The sequence below is a fragment of the Pagrus pagrus genome (genome assembly GCF_965226575.1).
Source record: "Pagrus pagrus genome assembly, chromosome: 10".
Classification (NCBI taxonomy): Eukaryota; Metazoa; Chordata; class Actinopteri; order Spariformes; family Sparidae; genus Pagrus; species Pagrus pagrus.
Genome location: NC_140194.1, coordinates 12,936,634 through 12,957,438, shown reverse-complemented (window position 1 = coordinate 12,957,438; position 20,805 = coordinate 12,936,634). Strand labels below are relative to the sequence as shown.

At 41.1% G+C, this 20,805-nt stretch overlaps 4 protein-coding genes and 1 long non-coding RNA gene across 7 annotated transcripts; 2 read left to right on the top strand and 3 right to left on the bottom strand.

Moving 5' to 3' along the window:
• Positions 1–7: 7 nt before the first annotated feature.
• On the bottom strand, positions 8–5,149 carry LOC311263651 (protein regulator of cytokinesis 1-like). Of its 3 annotated transcripts, none has more exons than XM_084363870.1 (14): positions 5,030–5,149; positions 4,412–4,544; positions 4,197–4,319; positions 3,871–4,104; positions 3,622–3,792; positions 3,365–3,514; positions 3,094–3,241; positions 2,871–3,007; positions 2,682–2,777; positions 2,197–2,343; positions 1,987–2,097; positions 1,767–1,871; positions 1,137–1,307; positions 8–528 (listed from the first exon to the last, which is right to left on the bottom strand). In XM_084363870.1, exons 1-14 carry the CDS (start codon positions 5,038–5,040, stop codon positions 457–459), a joined length of 1,809 nt encoding a protein of 602 aa, XP_084219996.1. In that variant the 5' UTR covers positions 5,041–5,149; the 3' UTR covers positions 8–456. The 3 variants fall into 3 exon arrangements, with proteins under 3 accessions (XP_084219996.1, XP_084219997.1, XP_084219995.1); XM_084363871.1 differs by lacking the exon at positions 5,030–5,149 and adding an exon at positions 4,822–4,903 and having other exon boundaries at positions 1,204–1,307; XM_084363869.1 differs by lacking the exon at positions 5,030–5,149 and adding an exon at positions 4,822–4,902.
• A 77-nt stretch (positions 5,150–5,226) lies between these two features.
• LOC311263655 lies at positions 5,227–7,085 on the top strand. Its single transcript, XR_014623375.1, has 3 exons — positions 5,227–5,481; positions 5,965–6,037; positions 7,019–7,085. It is a non-coding gene; the product is annotated as an uncharacterized lncRNA (long non-coding RNA).
• Positions 6,064–10,550, bottom strand: spi1a (Spi-1 proto-oncogene a). The gene is made up of 5 exons (XM_084363874.1): positions 10,319–10,550; positions 9,002–9,095; positions 8,707–8,891; positions 7,414–7,579; positions 6,064–7,325 (listed from the first exon to the last, which is right to left on the bottom strand). Exons 1-5 carry the CDS (start codon positions 10,343–10,345, stop codon positions 7,015–7,017), a joined length of 783 nt encoding a protein of 260 aa, XP_084220000.1. The 5' UTR covers positions 10,346–10,550; the 3' UTR covers positions 6,064–7,014.
• Positions 10,551–11,620: 1,070 nt separating this feature from the next.
• Positions 11,621–15,390, top strand: tmem276a (transmembrane protein 276a). The gene is made up of 4 exons (XM_084363873.1): positions 11,621–12,372; positions 12,801–12,914; positions 13,044–13,181; positions 13,310–15,390. Exons 1-4 carry the CDS (start codon positions 11,970–11,972, stop codon positions 13,555–13,557), a joined length of 903 nt encoding a protein of 300 aa, XP_084219999.1. The 5' UTR covers positions 11,621–11,969; the 3' UTR covers positions 13,558–15,390.
• A 3,001-nt stretch (positions 15,391–18,391) lies between these two features.
• fibina (fin bud initiation factor a) lies at positions 18,392–19,589 on the bottom strand. Its single transcript, XM_084364150.1, has one exon. It carries the CDS (start codon positions 19,493–19,495, stop codon positions 18,833–18,835), a length of 663 nt encoding a protein of 220 aa, XP_084220276.1. The 5' UTR covers positions 19,496–19,589; the 3' UTR covers positions 18,392–18,832.
• Positions 19,590–20,805: the final 1,216 nt, after the last annotated feature.

The following is a 20,805-nucleotide window of genomic DNA, read 5'->3' as shown; positions in this document are numbered from 1 at the left end:
TAGGATGAACGTTTTTTTAAAACGTTTATTTACAGCTTGACTTTAAAAAAGCATTCAAAATATTTAGATTCTGAGGAGAAAATTTAGCTGTCATTCCAGCTGGAGGAAGAAAATTACGGTGCACTGGATAACTGCTGCAGTACTAAAATAATGTAGTGCTCTAGATATGGTAAAAAACATTTCACTTACAAAGGCTGTCACCCCAAAAGAAAAATGTCAAATAAAAAGCCACAACAGCCTTGATACAAATATCCTTAACTTGCCACATAATGCATACAGCAGAGGAAACTGCTCCAGCAGAAACCCTGACATTTAGAAAGATGATCGATGGAGACACATTCAAATATTTACAATGTTTAAAAGGAGTTTAAGCTCCCTCTTGCCCACTCTATGAAACTACACCAAACTATTGCTGAGCTGGATGACTTCTGGCACAGGAGCCACTGCTTTGACTCATCACTGATGACCGACGGTGGAGTTCAGCAGCCCGGACTTCACATTCGTTTTAGAAGCCTCCGAGAGGTCTTTCTGTAAAAAAAAAGTCCAAATTAATGGTCAGTATCTTTATATTTAAAATGTCAAATGAGTAAATATACAAGTCAATGTGTCTCATTCACAGTCTTAGCATGTAACATGATAATATGAAATTCTAATGTATATATTCATTTTGGAAACAATTTTGTCATGACGTCCAGATTTAAAAGTAACGTAGTGGAAAGTTCAACTGTGACCCGGGGAACAAGTCTTGATCGACTTGACTGTCATGATTTACAACAGGGTATTAAAAACTGTTCCACTGTTGTCTCATGACATGCTGCCCTAACTTGAATTAATAAAAAATCTGTAATATGTACTCATGTGTCTGTGTCTTTGAGGCAAATTGTCTGTTTCTAAAAATTCACTTCATTATGCAGTCTTGGCAGAAGTATGTATGGTTGATTTTTAGCTGCTCTCAAAGGGAAAATCTTCCTTCAGATTTACGAAATGTTAATCTGAGGACTTTCAAGTTTTTTCATCCCACAGACTTGAAAATATAAGATTCCTCTTAGTGTTACTTCATGGTACTGTTGAAATCACGGGAAATTGAGTATTTTTTTCTGAAATAGAGGGACGAAATAGATGTAAAACCACATTACCGCAAAGTCCGAATAGGAGCCAGCAAAAGAGTTAAAGGCGAAGGTGTGATCTTGAGTATCCTGAGACCTTAGTGCGCCACTTGGTGTATTTCTAAGATGGGAGATGTTTTCCTTGTTTCGGTCTAGTAAACGGGGAGTCTTTCCATGTCCAGGGGTTCGCAGGCCAAGACCCTACAACAAGACCAACTTGAATGATAATGTGTTTTTTGCCATCATTTTCATTTTACTTCACTACATAAGAAGACTATAATGAATGTATTAAAAAACAAAAAAACAAAACACACTTGCACATCATCATGAAAATGAAAAACTACAGCATCAATCATCCTCAGTACACTCCTGCTGCCTCATCAAAGTATCACAAGAGCAGCTTTTGGTAGAATTGTTCAATGCTTCATTTAGGCTGTTTAATATACAATCAGCAGCTGGGTTTCCCACATCACTACATGACATGGACATACACTTATGCTCACAAATTAAACAAAAATTAGAGAATGTACCCTGTCTGACCCCACCAATATAAAGAATGGTCTCAGAACAAGAGTCTGATACAGAGCCAACCTTAAGGTCTGACAGGCCACATATGAATTTTGTCAGTGAGATGAGTCAGGAGAAAGACAGTGAGCGTACCTTGCTGGCAGACAGAGGTGGTTTCTGGATGGAGGACTGACACATAGTTCCACCGAGGCCTGAATTAAGGAAGCTGGTTGGAGTGGAGAGGGTCGTGCCATTGAACTAAGTAGACAGAGGAAGCAAGATGGGTCAACTCATCCAGGTGCAGTCAAATAGTAGCAATGCACATGAAATAATCACATTCAATAAATCCAATAAAACTGCTGCACCGTCTTACCTTTCTTACTTTCCCGGGTGTGGGTGTCCCTGCTATCCGCCTTTTGGATGGTGTTCTCTTTGCAGTTCCATATAGCATGTCCTCCTGTGTCTGTTTAGTTTTCTTCATTTGCTATTTCAAACAAACAAAAACGTAGTCATGAATACAGACAACACTTTTGTGACAGTGATATTAAAGACTGTAGTTTTTTAAATCAGATAAATAATATACCCTTTCCAGTTTCTCCTTCTCCTTTTCAGTGTGGTGGTGCTCCCACTGCTGCTGCACATACTCAAGAAATTTCTGTCCATTGACCAGGAATTCCTTGTCATGCTCCTGCTCCCAAGCATCGATTTGGGTCTTTAGAGTCTTTTCCAGCTGAAACAAACACGAAACACTTATTTTACCATGTTGCTGTAATCATACATAGCATTGACCTCAACATAACAGTCCAATCTCTAAAATGCCATTCTTGTGCAAAATTGTTTTCACAGGATCTACAGACTGAGATTAATGTTTAATGTCGCCATCTGTTGGCCAAACCTGGCAATGCACCAACTACCTCAGCTGTTTTCACTCTCCTCTGTCACTCTTGTTTTTTTTTCTTTTGAATTCCCACTAACAGTTTCTCATACAAGCAGAAAACCAATCCCATCTTTTTAAAATTTACCCAACAGAGAGAGAACATATCAAACCACATTTAAACGTTTCCTCACCTTGGGCAAACTTTTCTGCAGGTCGGTCCTCTGCTTCTCTTCTTTCAGAAGGTTCCCACCTCTGTTGTTGAACCTTCCAGGATCGTTCGCCTTTTTCTGAGAAGGAAAGTACACACATCCACACCTTAGCACACCAAGGGAAGTTTGTTTTGAATGCCTCCCCACTAAATTCACGACGATGGTACTTACGTCAAGTTCCAAGTACAGGGTCCAATTCTCCCGCCACTTTGTGACTCCCTCAAAAAGTTCTTGGTGGTCCATGTAATACTTCTCCAGGGTCTTGACCTCGGCCTCGTGCAGGTTGAGAAGCTCCTCAGTGAAATCATCTGTGGAAAGAAGACATGATGCACTGAGACCCACACTCCCTTCGTGATGACTAATTACGTATATTCAGTGTTAGGACATTACTCACCAGCATGATATGGAACAAAAGCTTGTTGTTGCTCTCGGCTGTAGAAGCATTTGTCCCAGTAAAGGGCGATCTCAGCTCTGATGGACTCAATGACACTCCTCATGCTTTGAATTTTCAGCACCTCTAGACGCTGGACCTCAGCCTGGAGCTGAAAACGAAGAATTTATTAAAATTTGTTGTGGGGATGTTTGGGTTGCGTGGCACATAAACTGCTACATTGTCTGAATCACTTATCATTCATGTAAATGACTACACGTGGTAGATTTCTTACTGCCTCAATGTTTCTCTTCTTTGACGCGACCATATGCTCAGAGAGAGCTTCCCTCTCCTCCTGGGGAATCTGAAGTCTTTCCCACAGCTCCTGGATCTTGGTGCGGAAAGCTGAACAACGGAGCTCATTCTCAGTCTTACGGTCTTGTAACTGAAGAGGCATAAAAACCATCAATCATTATAATATGATTATATATATAACACATAATATTGTACACTACAGAATCAACAAATGATGAAAATGATCACAAAACTCACCTGCGTGAGGAGAAGTTTAAGAGCAGCAATGTTGTCATCCGACAGACAAAATGCCTCCTCATCCTCACACATCACATCCATCTCAAAACTGGTCTCTGGGTTCTGCTCCAGATCATCCATGCATACAATGATCTCCTTTTTGACGCTCACAAATTCATCATGACGTCGCTCCTGAAAAGAAAAGCCAGGTTATAACCCTAATAAAAAATTACAAGTGAGTTATTAAGAAAAGCAGACAGTAAGTAACACCTTCTCTTTGGTAAGATCATCCAGGTAGGCATGATAAGTCTTCAGCTGCTGCAGTGATGGGATGGCGTTCTGGTCAATGCAAAATGGGGTAGTGCACATGATACCACACAGCTCACGGTCTTTGCTAAGGAGGCCCTTAAGCTCTTCCATTCTTTGCTTCTTGTGCTCCTTCATCACCTCTAGACGTGTGCGGCTATTCTTTTCCATCTGCAACATGGTGCAGCCTTCCTCCTCCTTCAGAAAAATCCAGAACATTAGTCAAAACAGGTTAATAATTTCCCCAGACAGATTTGAGAAAACAAGCACATATTCAAAGGTGACTATACCTCAAAGGGGGGCAGCTGAAGTTCAATGCACAAACTTTTAAGTTCCTTAATACAGGCTTCAATGCTCTTCAGTAATCTCTTCCTGAGCTCCTCTTCTTCTGCAATCATTAGGTCCAGCAAACCCTGCCAGACAAGGAAAACAAAAATGTTATAGTTCCTTAGCTCTGTGAGGTCAGCATCCATACTTACATTATATAAATTGACATGTGACTCACTTTAATGTGCTTGTGAACCTCATTGGTTCTCTGTAGGCGCTGCTCCTCTGGGATCCCGATTTCTTCCCAAATATCCTGCAGCCTGACCAGTGCTCTGTTGAGGTAGGCAACAGACTCTGCTGCGTGGACTTCACTGGAAGAAAAACAGTAGTTTCAGTGGGTCAGTTTCAGGTGAAGACACCTGTTACCAGTCAAAACCGGTTCAGTATCAACATTAGCGAAAGTGAGCAACGTTAATTAAAAATTAGAGAGTCTGTTAGCGGCAAAGAGCGAACACTAGATGCCACAATCCTGAGCAAGCTAGCTTTAGCTAACTACCAGACGCTGTATTGTAGCATTAGTTGTAACGTTAAAAATGGCCAGCTCATGAGTAGCATGAGTGACATGAGATAAACAGGAAACATAATTACCGTTCAAAAATACTCATTGCAACACAGGCAAACGGCAAAGACGTGATACACGCTGTGTGCGTCTGCTCAGAGTAAAGCGAACATTAGCTTTTATCTAAAATCACCAGGCCAATCAGGAAGTAACGTTTAGCTGGTTAAATGATTAACTTATTCCATTGTTATCGTTAAACAATTCAAACTGTAATGAATACAAATGTTTACTACTAACCTCACTCTCATGGTGCCACCGCAGACAGCTAAAAAATATATATAAAAAAACAATATTCCTTAAAACCAAAGCGGGCTTAAACTACGTTAACAACTACGGCTGTCGGGCTGCCCGTCCGTTTGTCGACGCGACGGCGTTTGAAATTTGTACCGAAACAACATATGAGCTCTGATTGGCTGATACACGTGACGTCAGCGGAAGTTGTTCTGGGAGTGGTCCTTTAAAATCTACTCGTCCGTTAGGAAAATGCAAACCCTTAAAAGTAACGTCATGAATAATATTTTTGTGCTCGCATGTTATAGAAATATAATACTAACATTAAAACGATGCGATCTGTTCGCCCTTAATTTTTGTGAGGTGATTAAATTGAAGAAATAGCTACATTTGTGTAACATAGCAACAGTCCGGCTGGAAACAGATATCAAAACGGAACCACTGTGCTTCAAAATGAGGTAGGCTAACTAGAGGTCAATCTTAAAGTTGTAAATCAGTTGTAAATGTTATTTACAAATAAACACTTGGTCATATCGGAACAGACAATCAGGTGTTCAACTGTTGCCTGAATGTGGTAAATCATGAGCACATCTATAAATCATCTATCTATAATTGTGATTCTTGACTTTTGTTGTGCTCATTTTTCCTGTTTATTATATTATGTTATGTTTTTTTGTTACCATGAGGCAAATTCCTAGTATGTGAAAACCTACCTGGAAGTGAACGTGATTCAGATTTTACTTAGCTATCTCACACTATTTTTCTGTGTCTTTCTGACCATATCTCATGTCTATGTTTCCCTGTTTTGTCTGATCCTACAGACTCAGTCAGTGCTTGCACTGTAGTTGTTCATATCGGTTTTTGCATCAGAAGTGTTCAATATATCTGATATGATTCATCTTTCTGCACTGTGTGAATTTCCCTTGATGTGTATTTATCAGTAGTTTATCATCCGCTTTCCAGGCCTGTGTGGAACGAAGCACAGTTTTTGGTGAAGACCCTGCCAGTTGCCAGGTGTGTTTTCATAGGTACAGTCTCACTCCACACACCTTTTGTATCTGCTTGCAAATGCTTTTAGGATTGAAACTTTTTTTTTGCATGACATGCTCGGTTGTAGTTTCTGTCTGTAACTTGTAGTTCTGTTGTTTGTTTGTTTTTAGATCTTGGATTTATGTTTAAAGTAATTTACTCCATTAACAGTCTTCTCTATACATGTGACATTATTGCATGTCTGTCCTGGAAGAGGAATCTCCTCTCTGATGCTCTCCCTATCTTGAATTTTAGCAAGGCTTTAAAACAATAAGATTAGGGCTGCAACTACTGAATATTTTTTCTTATCCATTAATCTGATTATTATATTCATGATTAATTGATCAATCATTTAGTCTATAAAATGTAAAAAAGAAAAAAGAAATAAAAGCTTCTTTTTTCCAACCACCAGTCTAAAATCCAAAGACTCTTTATTTACTGTTGTAATTGACCAAGAAAAGCGGCAAATCCTGATATTTCATAAGCTGGACACAGCAAATGTTATCGAAATAATTGGTTATTAACTTACTTTTGATCAACTTATCGATTACTCAACTTGCTCTTAATGAGATATGAGATCTGTTGCCCCATTTAGAAATAGGCTACACCATGCTCTGAAATGTTTTCTGCTTTTTTTAAAGGAGAATTCAGTTTATTTCAGTAATTTGACATAAACAATAGAACATAATATTTATTTACACACATTCATGACAAAAAATAGATTTTTTTTTTTTTTTACTTTCCCTGATGTGTCATTATCCTTTAATCTTTGCAGATACAAAAGCACAAATTTAATTTGAGTATGTAATAAAGCAATTTATATGGAAGCAGTAGAGGATGTGCATCACAAATAAATAGGTAGGAAAACTTGGTAGAAAAACTAAGTACATAGCAAACAGGCAAACACAATCTTGGCTAGTTTAGTGATTTCAGCGTAACAAAAGACTGCCTTTGCTCCCCCATCAGTGAGGATACTGGCGTATGTAGATGTTCCTCAGCACTGCCTCACTGAACTGGTAGGTTAGCTTCTTCTTTACTTTTTTAATCTCTCCAGTTTTACCATAGTTCCTCAGAGCTCGAGCCATCTTTTGGTAGGTCATTTTTTTGCGGTTTCCTTTCTGAGTACCCCAGTGGCTGGCCAGAACTTCTTTGTGTTTTGTGGAGAACTGGAAGATGCCTTTTTCCTGGTCCACCCACCAGATACTGTCACTCATGTCACCGTTTCTGAGCAAGTCCAGGAGGAACTGGTACAAGCGGATTTTCTTCTTGTTGCCTGATTTTGAAAACATTAGACCCATTAAAGCAATTTTGTCTTTCAGTACATTCGATCTCAGTAGAAAATTTGCATTGAAAATACTCACTAGTGTCTTTCCTGAAGGAGGAGTGATTGTGGTCTTCAAATTCATCCTCCCCATCTGATACCTCAAGCGGGGGACTCATTCCTCTCTGTTCCTCTTCTGAATAGTAATGGCCAGGCGAGGCGGAGGGCTGGTACTGGTAAACCAGGGACTGGGTGTAATATGGGATCTTTAGTAGAGATATAAAGCACAGCATAGTTCAGGTTTGCATAAAAGGAGTTTAAGAGCTGCAATGGGTTTTGTGTTGCAATCTGTCTGACATTTTCGTTAAAACACTGTCATTGTTCCAAAAGAGGAAGTAACTCTGCCAAAATAGATTTCAATGCTCAGCAAGACTGTGTGGTGCAGATGACATTTCAGTGAAAATATCCCCAACATCATGTGCTGTCTTTGTAGAGATCAAAGCCCTTTTTTTGGTTAGATTATAAGTGATCTAAATCCATGATGTTTTTTTAGGGTAATTCCTGGAAATGTATTGTGTTATTATTGTGGCAGCAACAGATTTAGTCCAAAGAACCTTTTCTGTTTGACCTGCAGCATGTACAACCACACATTCATGTATATTAACCATAGGAAATGATGAAGTTGAAATGATTAGTTGATTATTCAGTTGACAGAATATTAATCAACAATGTTGTTAGTCGATTCTAGCTGCTTTATTAGTGAATGTTTGCTGGTTTCCTTTGTCTTATATGATAGTGAACTGAATATCACTGGGTTGTAGATGGCTGGTTGGATATATCGAGCAGCTTAAAGGAGTCAGCTTGAGCTCTGGTAAAATTATGATTGGCATTGTTTACAATTATCAATTGAGCAAGAATATAATCAACAGATTAATCTATAATGATTAGTGAACAATCATTAGGGCTAGCCCTAGTTAGCTTCTGAATTTACCATCATTTTATCCTCACAAGGGGCTCTGTTACATTAAAACTTCCAACCTCCAATTATGAAAAATAAGTAGAAAAATCACCCAAGTTTTTCTGAGACAGTTTCCTTCTTTCTGTTCTTTTCTGCTTCTGTACTTCACTCAGACTAAATACAGTAAGATGACCAACATGAATCACGTAATGTAGCTTTTTCATCAGCTGCACACCAATATTAAGATCACATTCAAAATTGACCTTGTTGTCAATTAAGGGAGCTTTTTCCTGCTTAAGGATGTTGGTTTTGCTTTGGTACATATGTGTATAATCATAGACAACATTTACTTATCTATATCTTAAACCACACTTGAGGAGATTGTGTCTTTTCACACTAGTACCACCATTCACTTCTTCACACGCAAGAGCTTACTGGTGGTGACACAGAGAGAGGTCCGAGCGCTGGGTCCAGGTGAAGGGGCAGAGACTCGCTGCTGTAGCGGTAGGGTGGGATCAGTTGTTGAGGAGATACAGACTGAAGCTCTGTGAGATGATTCACTGGAGAATTGTCGAAGTCTGTTGGCTGGACACGCTCAGAGTGGAAGGTCCATCTATGGTCTGAAAAGTGACAGAAGGTATACAGGCACTCAGTAACTGTACTGCACTGTAAGGCACTCAGTCATGTAGATATTCATGCTCTTTTCAACGGTTAAATCCCAACTGCTCACCTTCATAAATCTCCCCCGCAGTAGTGAGGTACGGGTACAGCTCTGCAGGGGGTCGGTAATCCTCAGGTTCATTTGGAAGGATTTCCTCCGAAGCCTTTGAAGGGAAAGAATTACATTTTTTGTCATAGAGAAAGTAAAAGTTGTGTCTCTTTGTCCTGCTAAAGTGAGGTGAAAAGGAAACAGTTCAAACACAAGAATTTATTTAATTTACTGAGCAATAGAGCCTGTGAACAAGATCACAATATATTTAGGCTACATCGTAATACACCAAATATTTTCTTTAAAGCACTTCATATAAAACGATTCAATCAACATTATTTGATCATTTTTTAATAAATCGACTTATAAGGGCAACTCACACATTAAAGTGTGTTTACATGTCTTTGGGAGTACTAATACATTTGTTAAAAAAGCAGTATAAAGACTTCTATGGTTCCAGAGGAGCTGCATTGTAATCTGATAAATTTGCATTGTGGGTAATGTAGGCACCAGGTTTTGAAAAGCAGTCTGCTGGTTTAGCAATGTGCTCTTATAACACTGTCTGACTCATTATGGTTTAAATACAAATTATTGTAATTGATCCAGCAGAATCAAAGATATTGCCTTGTTATCCACGTATCCATCTTCATTCACAAAACCTGCTGCCTAGATTACCCACAATGCAATTTAGCCACCGAGTGACATCACTGGAGGCAATTTATCAGATTACATGGAGCTTCCTCTCAAGTCATAAAAGGCTTTATACTACTCACACAAGATACTTTTACTTCACATAAGCAGTAATCCTCCCCAAGACCTGTAAACACACTTTAATGTGTGAAATTGGTGGAGTTGCCCTTTAAATAAATAGTTTCCTGGCAACATATGCTTTACATAATACACATACACAGACACTCAAACTGTCACGCAGCCTTCAAAACCGAGAAAAGGCAGCACTTACACATATCATGAGACTACGATATCAAAAGTCTTGCTCATCTTGTCGGTATATCAACCAGCCTTACTTGTACTAGAACATTAAGATGAATAAATGAAAAGAATAAAGTACCAAAACAGACCAGATCACAAGGGACACGAGTTCATACAGACATGTATGTTCAGGGTTACTAAAATGTACGTCCTATAAACAGAAACAAAACAAAAAGAAGTAAGTCTTCTCTTCTCAGCCATACTTGTCCCACTCTGGTCACAAGAATTTACCTTGCTACTCTAAAAGTTTTTTTTGAAACGGCTACAGAGGCACATAGAACGAACAGTAAAATATCCTCTCAGTGTCACAAACATCGATCCAAGAGACAATAAAGCAGCAACACTTACAGGTGATATGACATATCCGTCCATCATGTAAACAAGGCAGCATGAGAATCTTGGTCCCTGAAGCTTGTGATGAATGTTAACTTTTTCTTATTGCTTCACAGAGACATACGCAATGTCGCCGTGCACTGACTTCACCAGACAAATGGGAACTGAAAGCCGGACCCTATGCAGTCTGCGCTCATATCATCCAGTCGTCAAATTCAAGTGATCAGCTAGTTCCTGATGGCCGAGTATAAGCCAATCATGTTCACATGCACTGTAGTGCACAATTAAGAGGTATGATTGTACAATAATTCAGAATGATTCCTCTTTTTGAGAGCAGATTCGAAGAACCTACAGTAGATCTATAATTATTCAAAACATCTGGGAAAAAAGTGGAAAGTAGCAGCAGGTAATGTGTTGTTTAAAAGAATGTATTTTTTTCCCTAAACCTTTTTTTGGGTGAGTCACACTGTTCAATACCACATCCATGCCCTTGTTTGCTTCAACTTCCCCCCTCATGAGTTCAAGAGCAAATGTGACCTTAGAGCAACATTATCTCTAATCCTGCTCTCAATACTAACACAAGAAAAAAAACACAAATAAAAGGTCATCACTGTTTAACTGAACTCTTCATTATTAAGTCAAAACTTCTTGCTGTGCAGGAAAATCTGCTTTGCTTGTTTTCTTGCTGTCAACAACAACGAATCCCCGGTAAGATTTATTCATGCTGGAATTTTTATGAAGAGTTACTGAGCACAGGAGCCGAAACCAAAAGCGAAGTTTGGAATCGGACTTGTTCCTCTTTTAGTTTGGCATTCTGGTTTCAATTGAGGAAGTATTGACCAAGAGAGTGAAACCAGTGTAAACATGACTGAAACATCCAGAGCTTATGTGTCACTGTGACTCGTTTGTGTTTTAAAAAACGTTGCCCCAAGAAAACTAGAATAAAACCCAGATACATCTCTCATGAGTCGACATCATTAGCAGGAAACAAATACTTAAAGCATATATGTACTGTATATGTATATGTTTTTGTATTTCTATGACTTCTCTCAAAATTGCACAATGATCCAAACTGTTTTCGACTAATTTTGGTCCCATGATGAAGGAAAGTTACCACAGGCAAGATGCTGGATGTGATGAAACAGTTTCCTGTACACCAGCCAGAGAAAGACGAGGCCCTCTGTGTGGTTTAATAGAGTCAGTCTTTCACAACTGAAGGTTTAAAACAACAACAGCTGTGATATGTATGAAAACGTGAGGGAGGGCACTTCCTCTACTACCAAACCATCTCCTACGAATCATGCGTAAGTGCAGGCCTTGGGCTTGTTGTGCTTTCAAATATTTGCTCTGTCTCCATCTACTGGAAAGAAATGTTGGACTGACCAGTATCTAGGCTAGACTGAGTTCAGAGGCATAGAGGAGACAACCAAAATAGCTCATCGAGGCCCAAATGTATTTATTTATCTTCCTGCCTCGGAATTTGGCTCTTTTTTCGGTTGTGGTTGACAAATCAAAGAAATGAGGGCTTCGGGGAGTCTTCTGCAGGTCACATTTCCGCGTATTGCTGAATTTGCTCCCCACCTCAGATACTGACAGCATCAGCCGGGAGCGGAGTCCTGCTGTCCCGGGCAATCATCACGGCACCGAGGCGAGATACGCATGGAACATGGCTGCGATGAGGACTTTAACCGTGGCGGGTCTCTTTTTGGCGTTTTGCGCTTTGGGACTGATAGCGATAGCGATCAGCACTGACAACTGGTACGAGACGGACGCGAGGAGGCACCGGGAACGCTGCAAGAATTATTCAAACAAAAGAAACGACCCCGGTTACATCTACATCTCCAACAACAACCTGCCACTTCGCATGTTGCCAAAGGAGAAAAATGTGGAGAGGAGGGGCTCCAGCGTCGGCGGCGAGATGCTGCTGCGGGCGAAGCGGCACTTCTTGCCTCCTGCCCCGGCCATGGAGTCCCTCTGCAGTCGGCAGTACAACTCCACCATCACCGGACTGTGGAGAAAGTGCCACCGGGGGGGATTCGACTTGGAGACGGAGGATTTGATCTTTAAAGGTTTGTCTTTGAGGGATCACATTCTGTGCTTTAATGCTCTGTACATTCGTGTTGTTGTTGTGTGAATGAAGCGCCATCGGTGGATACTTTGAATGCGCTATCCGAGGTGCTGATGCTGCGCACAGACCCTCGAGGCCTACGCAGCACCGACGCGCGGAGTACAGTTACAACGCACTCGACGCGCTGTGATATTTTCCAGCACAAAAGGGCAAGCTGTAGTAACAGAAGCCTCGAGATGCGTACAATAAGCTACTCCACAATGGTGTGGGTGGATGGGTGGGTGGTGGTGGTGGAGGAGGGGAGGTTGGGTGCTTATTTTTTGGAGGGGGTGGGGGGGTGGCAGCAGAGAGAGAGAGAGCCTTGTGATATCCTCTCCATCTGATCTCAGTGCTTATGTGACATCCTCTTTGTGTTGTTTACATCCACAGGATTGGTTCCGCGCTGCACTCCAATAAAATACTACTACTCATCATCAGCGTTGCCCAGAAATCTGCCAATCAATCTGACGAAGACAATAAGGCAGGATGAGTGGCACGCGCTCCGTGAGTTTTATTTTTGTGTTCCCCCCCCCCCCCCCCCCCTTTCATAATCTGATGAATCAATGTCGAGAAACTTGGCATCACCCCAAACAAACACTCTCCCTCCCTCTCTGTTTCTCTTTCTCTTTGCAGATCTCCAGAGGATGACTGCCAGCTTCATAGGCATGGCCATCTCCATCATCCTGTTCGGCTGGATCATAGGCGTGCTGGGCTGCTGTAAGGAGCATGATCTGATGCAGTATGTCGCTGGACTCCTCTTCCTCATGGGAGGTGAGATGCACTTTACATAAAGAGCACTACCCTGCATCACCACAGAGGGGCAGTAAGGTCGTTGTTAACGAAAGGGGGGGAATGATGCATCAATGGGTGGCTGACTTGTTTTCCTTCCTCTCTGCCAGGGACATGCTGCATAATCTCCCTCTGCACATGTGTGGCCGGGATCAACTTTGAACTGTCCCGCTACCCTCGCTACATGTTCGGGATCCCAGAGGACATCAGCCACGGGTACGGCTGGTCCATGTTCTGTGCGTGGGGCGGACTGGGCCTCACGCTGCTGGCTGGTTTCTTGTGCACACTGGCCCCTTCCCTCTACCCTCCACACACCCCAGTGGTGCACAAGCCCAGGCAGGAGAACGGCTGCGTGTGACAGGCCGCCGCACATCTAACAGACACCTGTCTCATCCTGAAACGGTGACGAGCCCTGTTCAAGAGACAGTTTCACCCAGGGACTCAGAGCAGAGAGAGAGAGCCTTCACACAGCTTGGCACAGAGAAAGCACAGGACACTGGCTCTCGCTCACATGAAAATGACAAAGAGGTGACATATGACTGAAGATGATTTCAGTTCCTCTGGTGCTGTTTTTCTGTCCCTCTTTATGAATGAACTGTTCAGTGTTATTGCTTGCTCTTCGAGAGGAGAATAGTTATACAAGTTTTTTTTTTTCTTCCTGTAAAATCTGCTAGTTCAAGAAGAAAAAAAAGAGAAAAAGAAACACAGGCAGAAGATCAATAGCACAACTTTGAAATCTGTATTGAAGATCAATCCATGGATGTGTACCGTCACATTTCAAAGGGCAACTGTGTATCATTATGTACCCATTCAAACCAAGATATGTAGGCTACATGTACTTTTTGAATTGTATGTATGCAGATGCATTTGTGTTTATTCAAGGAAAAATATGAGCATTAAGACCAAACTGTGTTTGAGGGAAATGTTTTGTTGTTCTTGAGGTCTTACCCCCCCCATCGAATATTTTTGAAAAATAAAACAGCAATGCAAAACTTTTTTTTTTTCTGCCCGTGTAACACACCGAACCAACATGATATAAACGTCTTTGTGGTCGTCTTTTCTCTTGTTCTGAGTCACTGGTGTGTCAGCAGGCAGAGAGGGGCCTGCTGATGGAGTCCAAACATTTACAGCATTACTTTCTAAACAGCAGCTGCCTCGGCTGTTTATGTTCCTGTTAGTGCAACAAGGAGTCTGTTTTATTCAACCACTTCTGAACTCTTCAATGTGAAAATGTCAGTGACCAAAGCTTGAGTCAGTGACCAAAACTGAGTGACAAAAATAAAACAATCCAAATAAAAAAAGAACAGATGAAATGTAGTAACTGTCTGCAGTGTGTCACAGTGAAAAAATCTCTTTTAAAGGGTAACGTCACCCCAAAAATGAAAATTCGGTTGTTATCTACTAACATTGTGGCAAAAAAACTGGGGAAAGTTGTTTGTTTATTAGTTGTAAATACATTTGAGAATTTGTTGAAATAATACATGAGTTAAAAGAAGAAAAGTGAGAAAGGGGGAGGGGATTTGTAAGTTTTACTTCTACCTGCTCCTTTTTGGACTCTGTTACTTCTGTTTTGTTTGTTTTTTATTATGTTGTGTTAACGTTTAAATAAAGTCATTCATTCTGGAGCTTCACAGCGAAACAGTGTTGCCGCATTTTCCTGAACAACTGAAGTAGATGGGGACTTGTTTTAAAATATATAAAAAAAAAACAACCAGAAAAGGACAAAAAAACAGAAAAGGGTTCGATACAGCTCGTCTGGCGTAATCCAAGTCGCCAGAAGCCCAGAAATTGATTGATTTGGTGTTATTTTCACCCTTTTTAAAGCTGAAAATCTTCACTGTAACGGCTAAGCTAAAAGTGTTAGCGTGCACTCTGTCTGAAGCAGAGGCAAGAGCTCCACCACGCTAACGTCTTTTTAAATTAGTTTGGGATATCAGCGCTTCTTGAGACTTAGATCACGCAAGATGAGCTGTATGGAGCCATTTTATGTTTACTTTTATTGTTTGTTTTTACGTTTTAAAACAAGTCCCCATCTACTACAGCTGTTTAGGAGCTCCAACACTGTTTTGCTGTGAAGCTCCAGAAATGTTTTGTGGACTACAAAAGTTTCCGACTTTCCGTTGTAGCAAATAATGACTGAATTTTCATTTTTGGGTGAACTTGTCCTTTAATAAATATTATTGACTCTGCATCAACAGTTTCCTGATCTCATACTTTATTGTGACATCAGCACAAATTTCCTCTTGTAATATGATTGATGACTGTTAAAAGGTTTAATCCATTGACAACATGCGTACCAGCCGCTTTAATTACTTTCCCACAACTTTTATTTCTAATTAAATCTTTCTGACATACAATTCGATTGATAGCACAAATCATTTCCTGAGGTTTCTCTGCCCGTTAGCATCTCCTCTCCACTGCTGTATTGCTCAAATGATGGCCTATTTATTAACTGTGCAGAGTTATGATGAGCAGCTGCAGCATTGAAAGAAATCCCTGCCGTTGAGTACCATCGGCCACCAGAGACTAATTACAAGTCCATGACATGATAAATGATATGCTTTATATCATAGACATAGAAATAAAATCTAGAATAAATTATCTTCAAGATGCACAGTTTTTGAATTAAACAATTTCTTATTTTAGCACAGTGCAGAAGTCATCCATTGTTTAAAGCTCATGAATGACTGCAGAAGTGCAGGAAGTATCAATATCACATGGAATTACCGTATGTACATATTAAATATAATTGTAAAGAATGTTTTCTTTTGTTACTTTGAGTAGATATTTTGCTCAATCTTATGTACTTTTACTTATAATTTTGAATGCAGGACTTTTACTTACAGTAGAGTATGTCTACGTTGTGGTATTGTTACTTTTACTTTAGTAAGAGATCAGAGTACTTCTTCCACCACTGTGTCTGAGTATTAGACACGTGAGTGTGCAAGTTTGACAAAAATAACCTAACTCAAGGCTCACTTGCTTGTTTTTTCAAAGCTTTCAACGCCATCTCATGGTCTTCATCGAAGGATGCTCAGCGGGAGTTTTCTCAGTTGTTGAAAAGCACTCATCTATTGTCATTATAATGTGATCAACAACCAGCGTGTATCTTCTTTCAAGCAAGCACTCAAGATATCTGACTGTATCACATCAATTCTACCAGTCCGGCTACCGGCTGCCAGTCACTCAGAGAACTGACTTCAAAATCTTGCCTCTCGTCTACAGATCACTGCTTGGCTCTGGGCAGAAATCCATCTCAGACATGCTTCTGCCATATGAACCTCGCAGAACCCTGAGGACATCTGCGACCAGCCAGGCGGAGCATCATTTTGATATCATGCAACCCAGACCTGAAATAACCTCACAGTTTATATAAGACAAGTCCAGACTCTGGCCACTTTTAAATCAAAACTAAAAACCTATTGTGCATACTCTGACCCGGTGGAGTCCAGGTGTGCCGTGGGATTTTGCTACAAACGTACATTTTTGTTGCACTATTCATACATACACATACAGACATACACTTTTCTTTTTTTGTCTCCCCCTTTTTTCAGTTAACCTACTTTTAATTTTGTGACCTAGTTTGACACTTTGGGATGGCGGCCGACCCGTCCTACAATCCCAAAGTGTCAGTTTTTGATGAATTGCGAATGAGACTCAAAAATCAACTTTTCTCACAAACAGCACTGTTAAACTTTGCTGTGTTTGTATCCTGTAAAGCACAATGATGTATGAAATGTGCCATTTATTAACAGATGCAGCCAAACGGTGATCGCAGTAGTTGTACTACACAGTGGTTTTCATTGCAGTGATAATAATGGTAGGACTAGCAGCAGTGGTAGTATTCAAACAGCTCTCATCTTTCTAATAATAACACCACAGAGGCATGAGGTTTGGGGGCTTTGGAGAGGGATCAGCGTGTTCTCAGGTCAACTCTGCTCTGCATTCCTGACCTTTCCTTGTTTGTCCTTAAAATAAGGCAGTGAGGAGAATACTCTTCACTCAGGCCTTCCTTGTACGAGGCTTGAAACCAGCCTAGAGAAAAAATATTCTCACTATAGGTGGAATTTATGATCTGAGCCAAAAAATACAAATTAAGTAGGATGAGTGCTTATGAGAGGTTTCGTGACCGCTCTACCTTCACTTACACAGTGGAAAATTCAACCAAATCTTTTAATCAAATCCTGTGAGCCCTGTGCAGTGCCCCTGAAAATTAGGAGCCTTGCAGACATATAGGGTTTCTCTGCACATGGAGCTCCCGCAGCTCTGGGTTTTTGACGGGGTTGGCTGACTGACTGTGCTGAGCTCCAGAGGGCTGTTTTTAAAACGGGGTCCCTCAGGGGAAGCCGGACTGTGAGGAAAACCAGACAGAGGAAATCACACCCAGTTGCGCCCATGGCAACCCATCTGGCTCCCTCACATCTGCAGAGACATTATCTGCGTAAAAAGAGGGCACGCTTATGGCAGCTACTTTGTGGTTGTTGCAGACATTGGCTGGAAAAAGAGCATTTTTTAGATGGTAGTTAAAGAAAATACACAGATGACGACCAGAGGCCTTCAAAATATAAAAGTCAAGGCGCTGCAAATGAAAACAGCCTGACAGTTGGTTAGTTTGTAGAGTTAATGTCTTTCAGGAATTCAAAACAACTTACCTCCTACAAACAATGGGTCTGGAATAAGACGTGTTTCAACAAAAGAGTAGATTTGTTTAGAGTCAAACAAGTCGTGTGTCACTTTTAATAAGTCTATTTTTAGTGACTCAGAATTTCACCTCAAAATCATCTGAGATCACGTTTTATAGACCGTGACAGACAAAGGAGTAGATAATGCAGAGAGTGGCTGCCTCCGGACAAACTTATTTCATACTCGAGAAGATGGCTTCCAGATGGAAGTGGGAGGCAGTGACAGACTTCAGACGCCAATTAACCAGGGCCACTGGATGGGACAGGCAAGCATGCCACTTGAAGTACCAACAACAAACATGGTGACGTAAAGACGTGACAGAGGAGGGAAATCAGAAGTTCAGATTTCAAAGCTTTTCAGTGTTTATGGTGACCTCAGGCTTCAGCGATGGAGATGTTTGTTTTATTTATTTTTTTTTACAATAAACCACTGAGTGGCATTGTAGGAAAAATTGAACAAGACATGCAGCAGAAAACTCATGTTGTCCAAAATAAAAGGAAGCATAAAGATATGTGATGAATATTAAGCATTTATTTGATCAATAATAACCTAAAAAAACAACATAAATTATACCATACAGACAGAAATATAGATGTTTTATGGCCAATAAATCCACTTGGAGGGCTTTTATTTTCACAGTCTCTTCAGAACAAAACTTTTCCTCTGGGGTGGCACAAAGGGCTCCATGCAGACTTAATTTATGTCCACATTTCCCCTCCTGACTCATAGGAATGTGTCGACGTTTTTGTTCCAGCTCCCTTTAATGACACACGTCCGAGGAATGGGGATAACCAAAGGTCACAACTATTCAAGATACTTAGAAAGATATTTTCAAGCTACATTGAACTTTCCAGCTGTTGTTGAACTGGAGGGTCCCCTCACACACACACACACACACACACACACACACAAACACACTCTCTCACACACAATAAGGTACAATAACCCCACTAAGAGCCAACATTAAGATACTCAGTCTTCAGGCGGCTCAGCCTGGAACCATGACTGCGGATGATGAGAGACAGCAGCTCCTGTTTGTCCTTCAGTCCCACAGAGATGTCAGTGGTTCTCCTCAGAGAGCCCCTGATGTCACTCACTTGCTTCATCACGTGGCCGTTCAACTGTTGCTCCTCTCTCAGCTCAGTTTCTTGACTTTGCTTAAACTTCACCTCCAGCTCCACCAGAGACTTGTCCACGTTATTAAAGGCCTCTCCGATCTGGCTGATCTCCCGCTGGAGGAACTTTCCGTAGCTGTCCTCTCCGTCCAGGTCGTGCGCCACGGTCCGGCCGATGCCCTCCAGCAGCCGCGCCGCGTCCTCCGCCTGCAGCTTGGTGATGATGAAGTCGTCCCGCACCACGGAGTCCCTCTCTTCATTGGCCCCACATGGATACACGTCTGAGAATTTGAACAGCATCTGGCACACCTCCGGGTCCTCAGTCTCCTCGTAGTCCCCGTCCGGGACGAAGAAGTGATGGAAAGTGCCGTTGGAGATCTCCGGCTGGAGGGGCCCGGTGTAGACCGCCGAGCAGCATGGCAGCGCTGTGGCCATGATGAGCAGCAGTGGGACGGGATCCATCATGCACCTCCTCTCTCTCTCTTTGGCGAACCGCATCTGCACTGGCAGCCGGATCCAGCGCACAGTTTTCACCCCGGCTCATGTTACACCCAGTCCCCCGTCACCTAAAAGGCACAGACTGCCTGTTTGAGTCAGGAGGGCCCCTGGTGGCCCCTGGATACTCCAACCACACAGTGTCAGCGCAGAGTCACCAGGCTGCTTTCCAACAAGAGTCACACAGGAAACCTCAGAACTGAGCGAACACTGTTTTTAATTGTTTGAGAGGAAATTTTGAAGTGCAAAAGGAGTTTTCCTCCATCAGTCACGTTTGAAGACAGACCTTTTATGTCCCGTTTTTTGTGTGTGTGCATTTTAAAAACATTAATATTTAAGGGTACAGTTCTTATTAAAAGAGCTTTCAGTCATTTCAGGAGTGAAATAAACTTTTAATATTGTGTTTTGTGCTATAATGAAGCTCTCAGTTGGCAGTTTCTATTACCAGAAATCTTCTCTGACCTTCTTAAAGGGTCACTCCAACATTTTTAAACATTATAGGTCCTAGAAAAGTAGATTTTTGAGTCTCATTTCAAACTTCAAAAACTGACACTTTTGGATTGTAGGATGGGTCGTCCGCCATCCCAAAGCGCCAGTTATGGACAAATAAGTCCTTTAGGTGTGTTTACAGGTCTTTGGGAGGACTACTGTGAAAAAGTGGCACAAAGCCTTTTGTGGCTCCAGAGGAAGCTGCATGTAATCTGATGAATTGCCTCCATAACTTTAAAAATCCTTGATTTCAGACAGACTGGGCAGGAGCAGAGGAGTAACAGATCTCTGGAAACACGGCAAACGATACAACAAAACCCCAGAAAACTCATAAAACACAGAAATGATAGGACCATGACAGGAAAATGAAAATTTTATGAAAACACAAAATGAACATTTGAGTCAGGACGACTCAAGTCAAGGATGTCAAGTCAACATGCAGGTTTTTCTTCAACATTTCCTTTACATAGCGTTTTTTTTAAGTTACATCGTGTTTTTTCCACACAGCACAAGTGTCTCCAATGCTATTAAATATTCAAGGTCTTCCTGAATGCAGTCCTGTCTGCACACAGCAGTCAAGTCCACTTACGTACCACCGATTAAATTTCACAGCTCTGACTGTAACACAATAACTAGCTATATAAATAAATACAATGCAAAGCTTCCAAATCTGAATTAAATTAAAATTTCAAAAATGCTGCCATTAAATAAAGTGCCAAATGTATATCGTCAGAGGAAAAGGAAATCAGATCAGCTGTTTTAATGTCCACAAATAATCTAAGAAAAGAGGAAACAGTCTTTTGATTTGTTGTCACACAGGAATA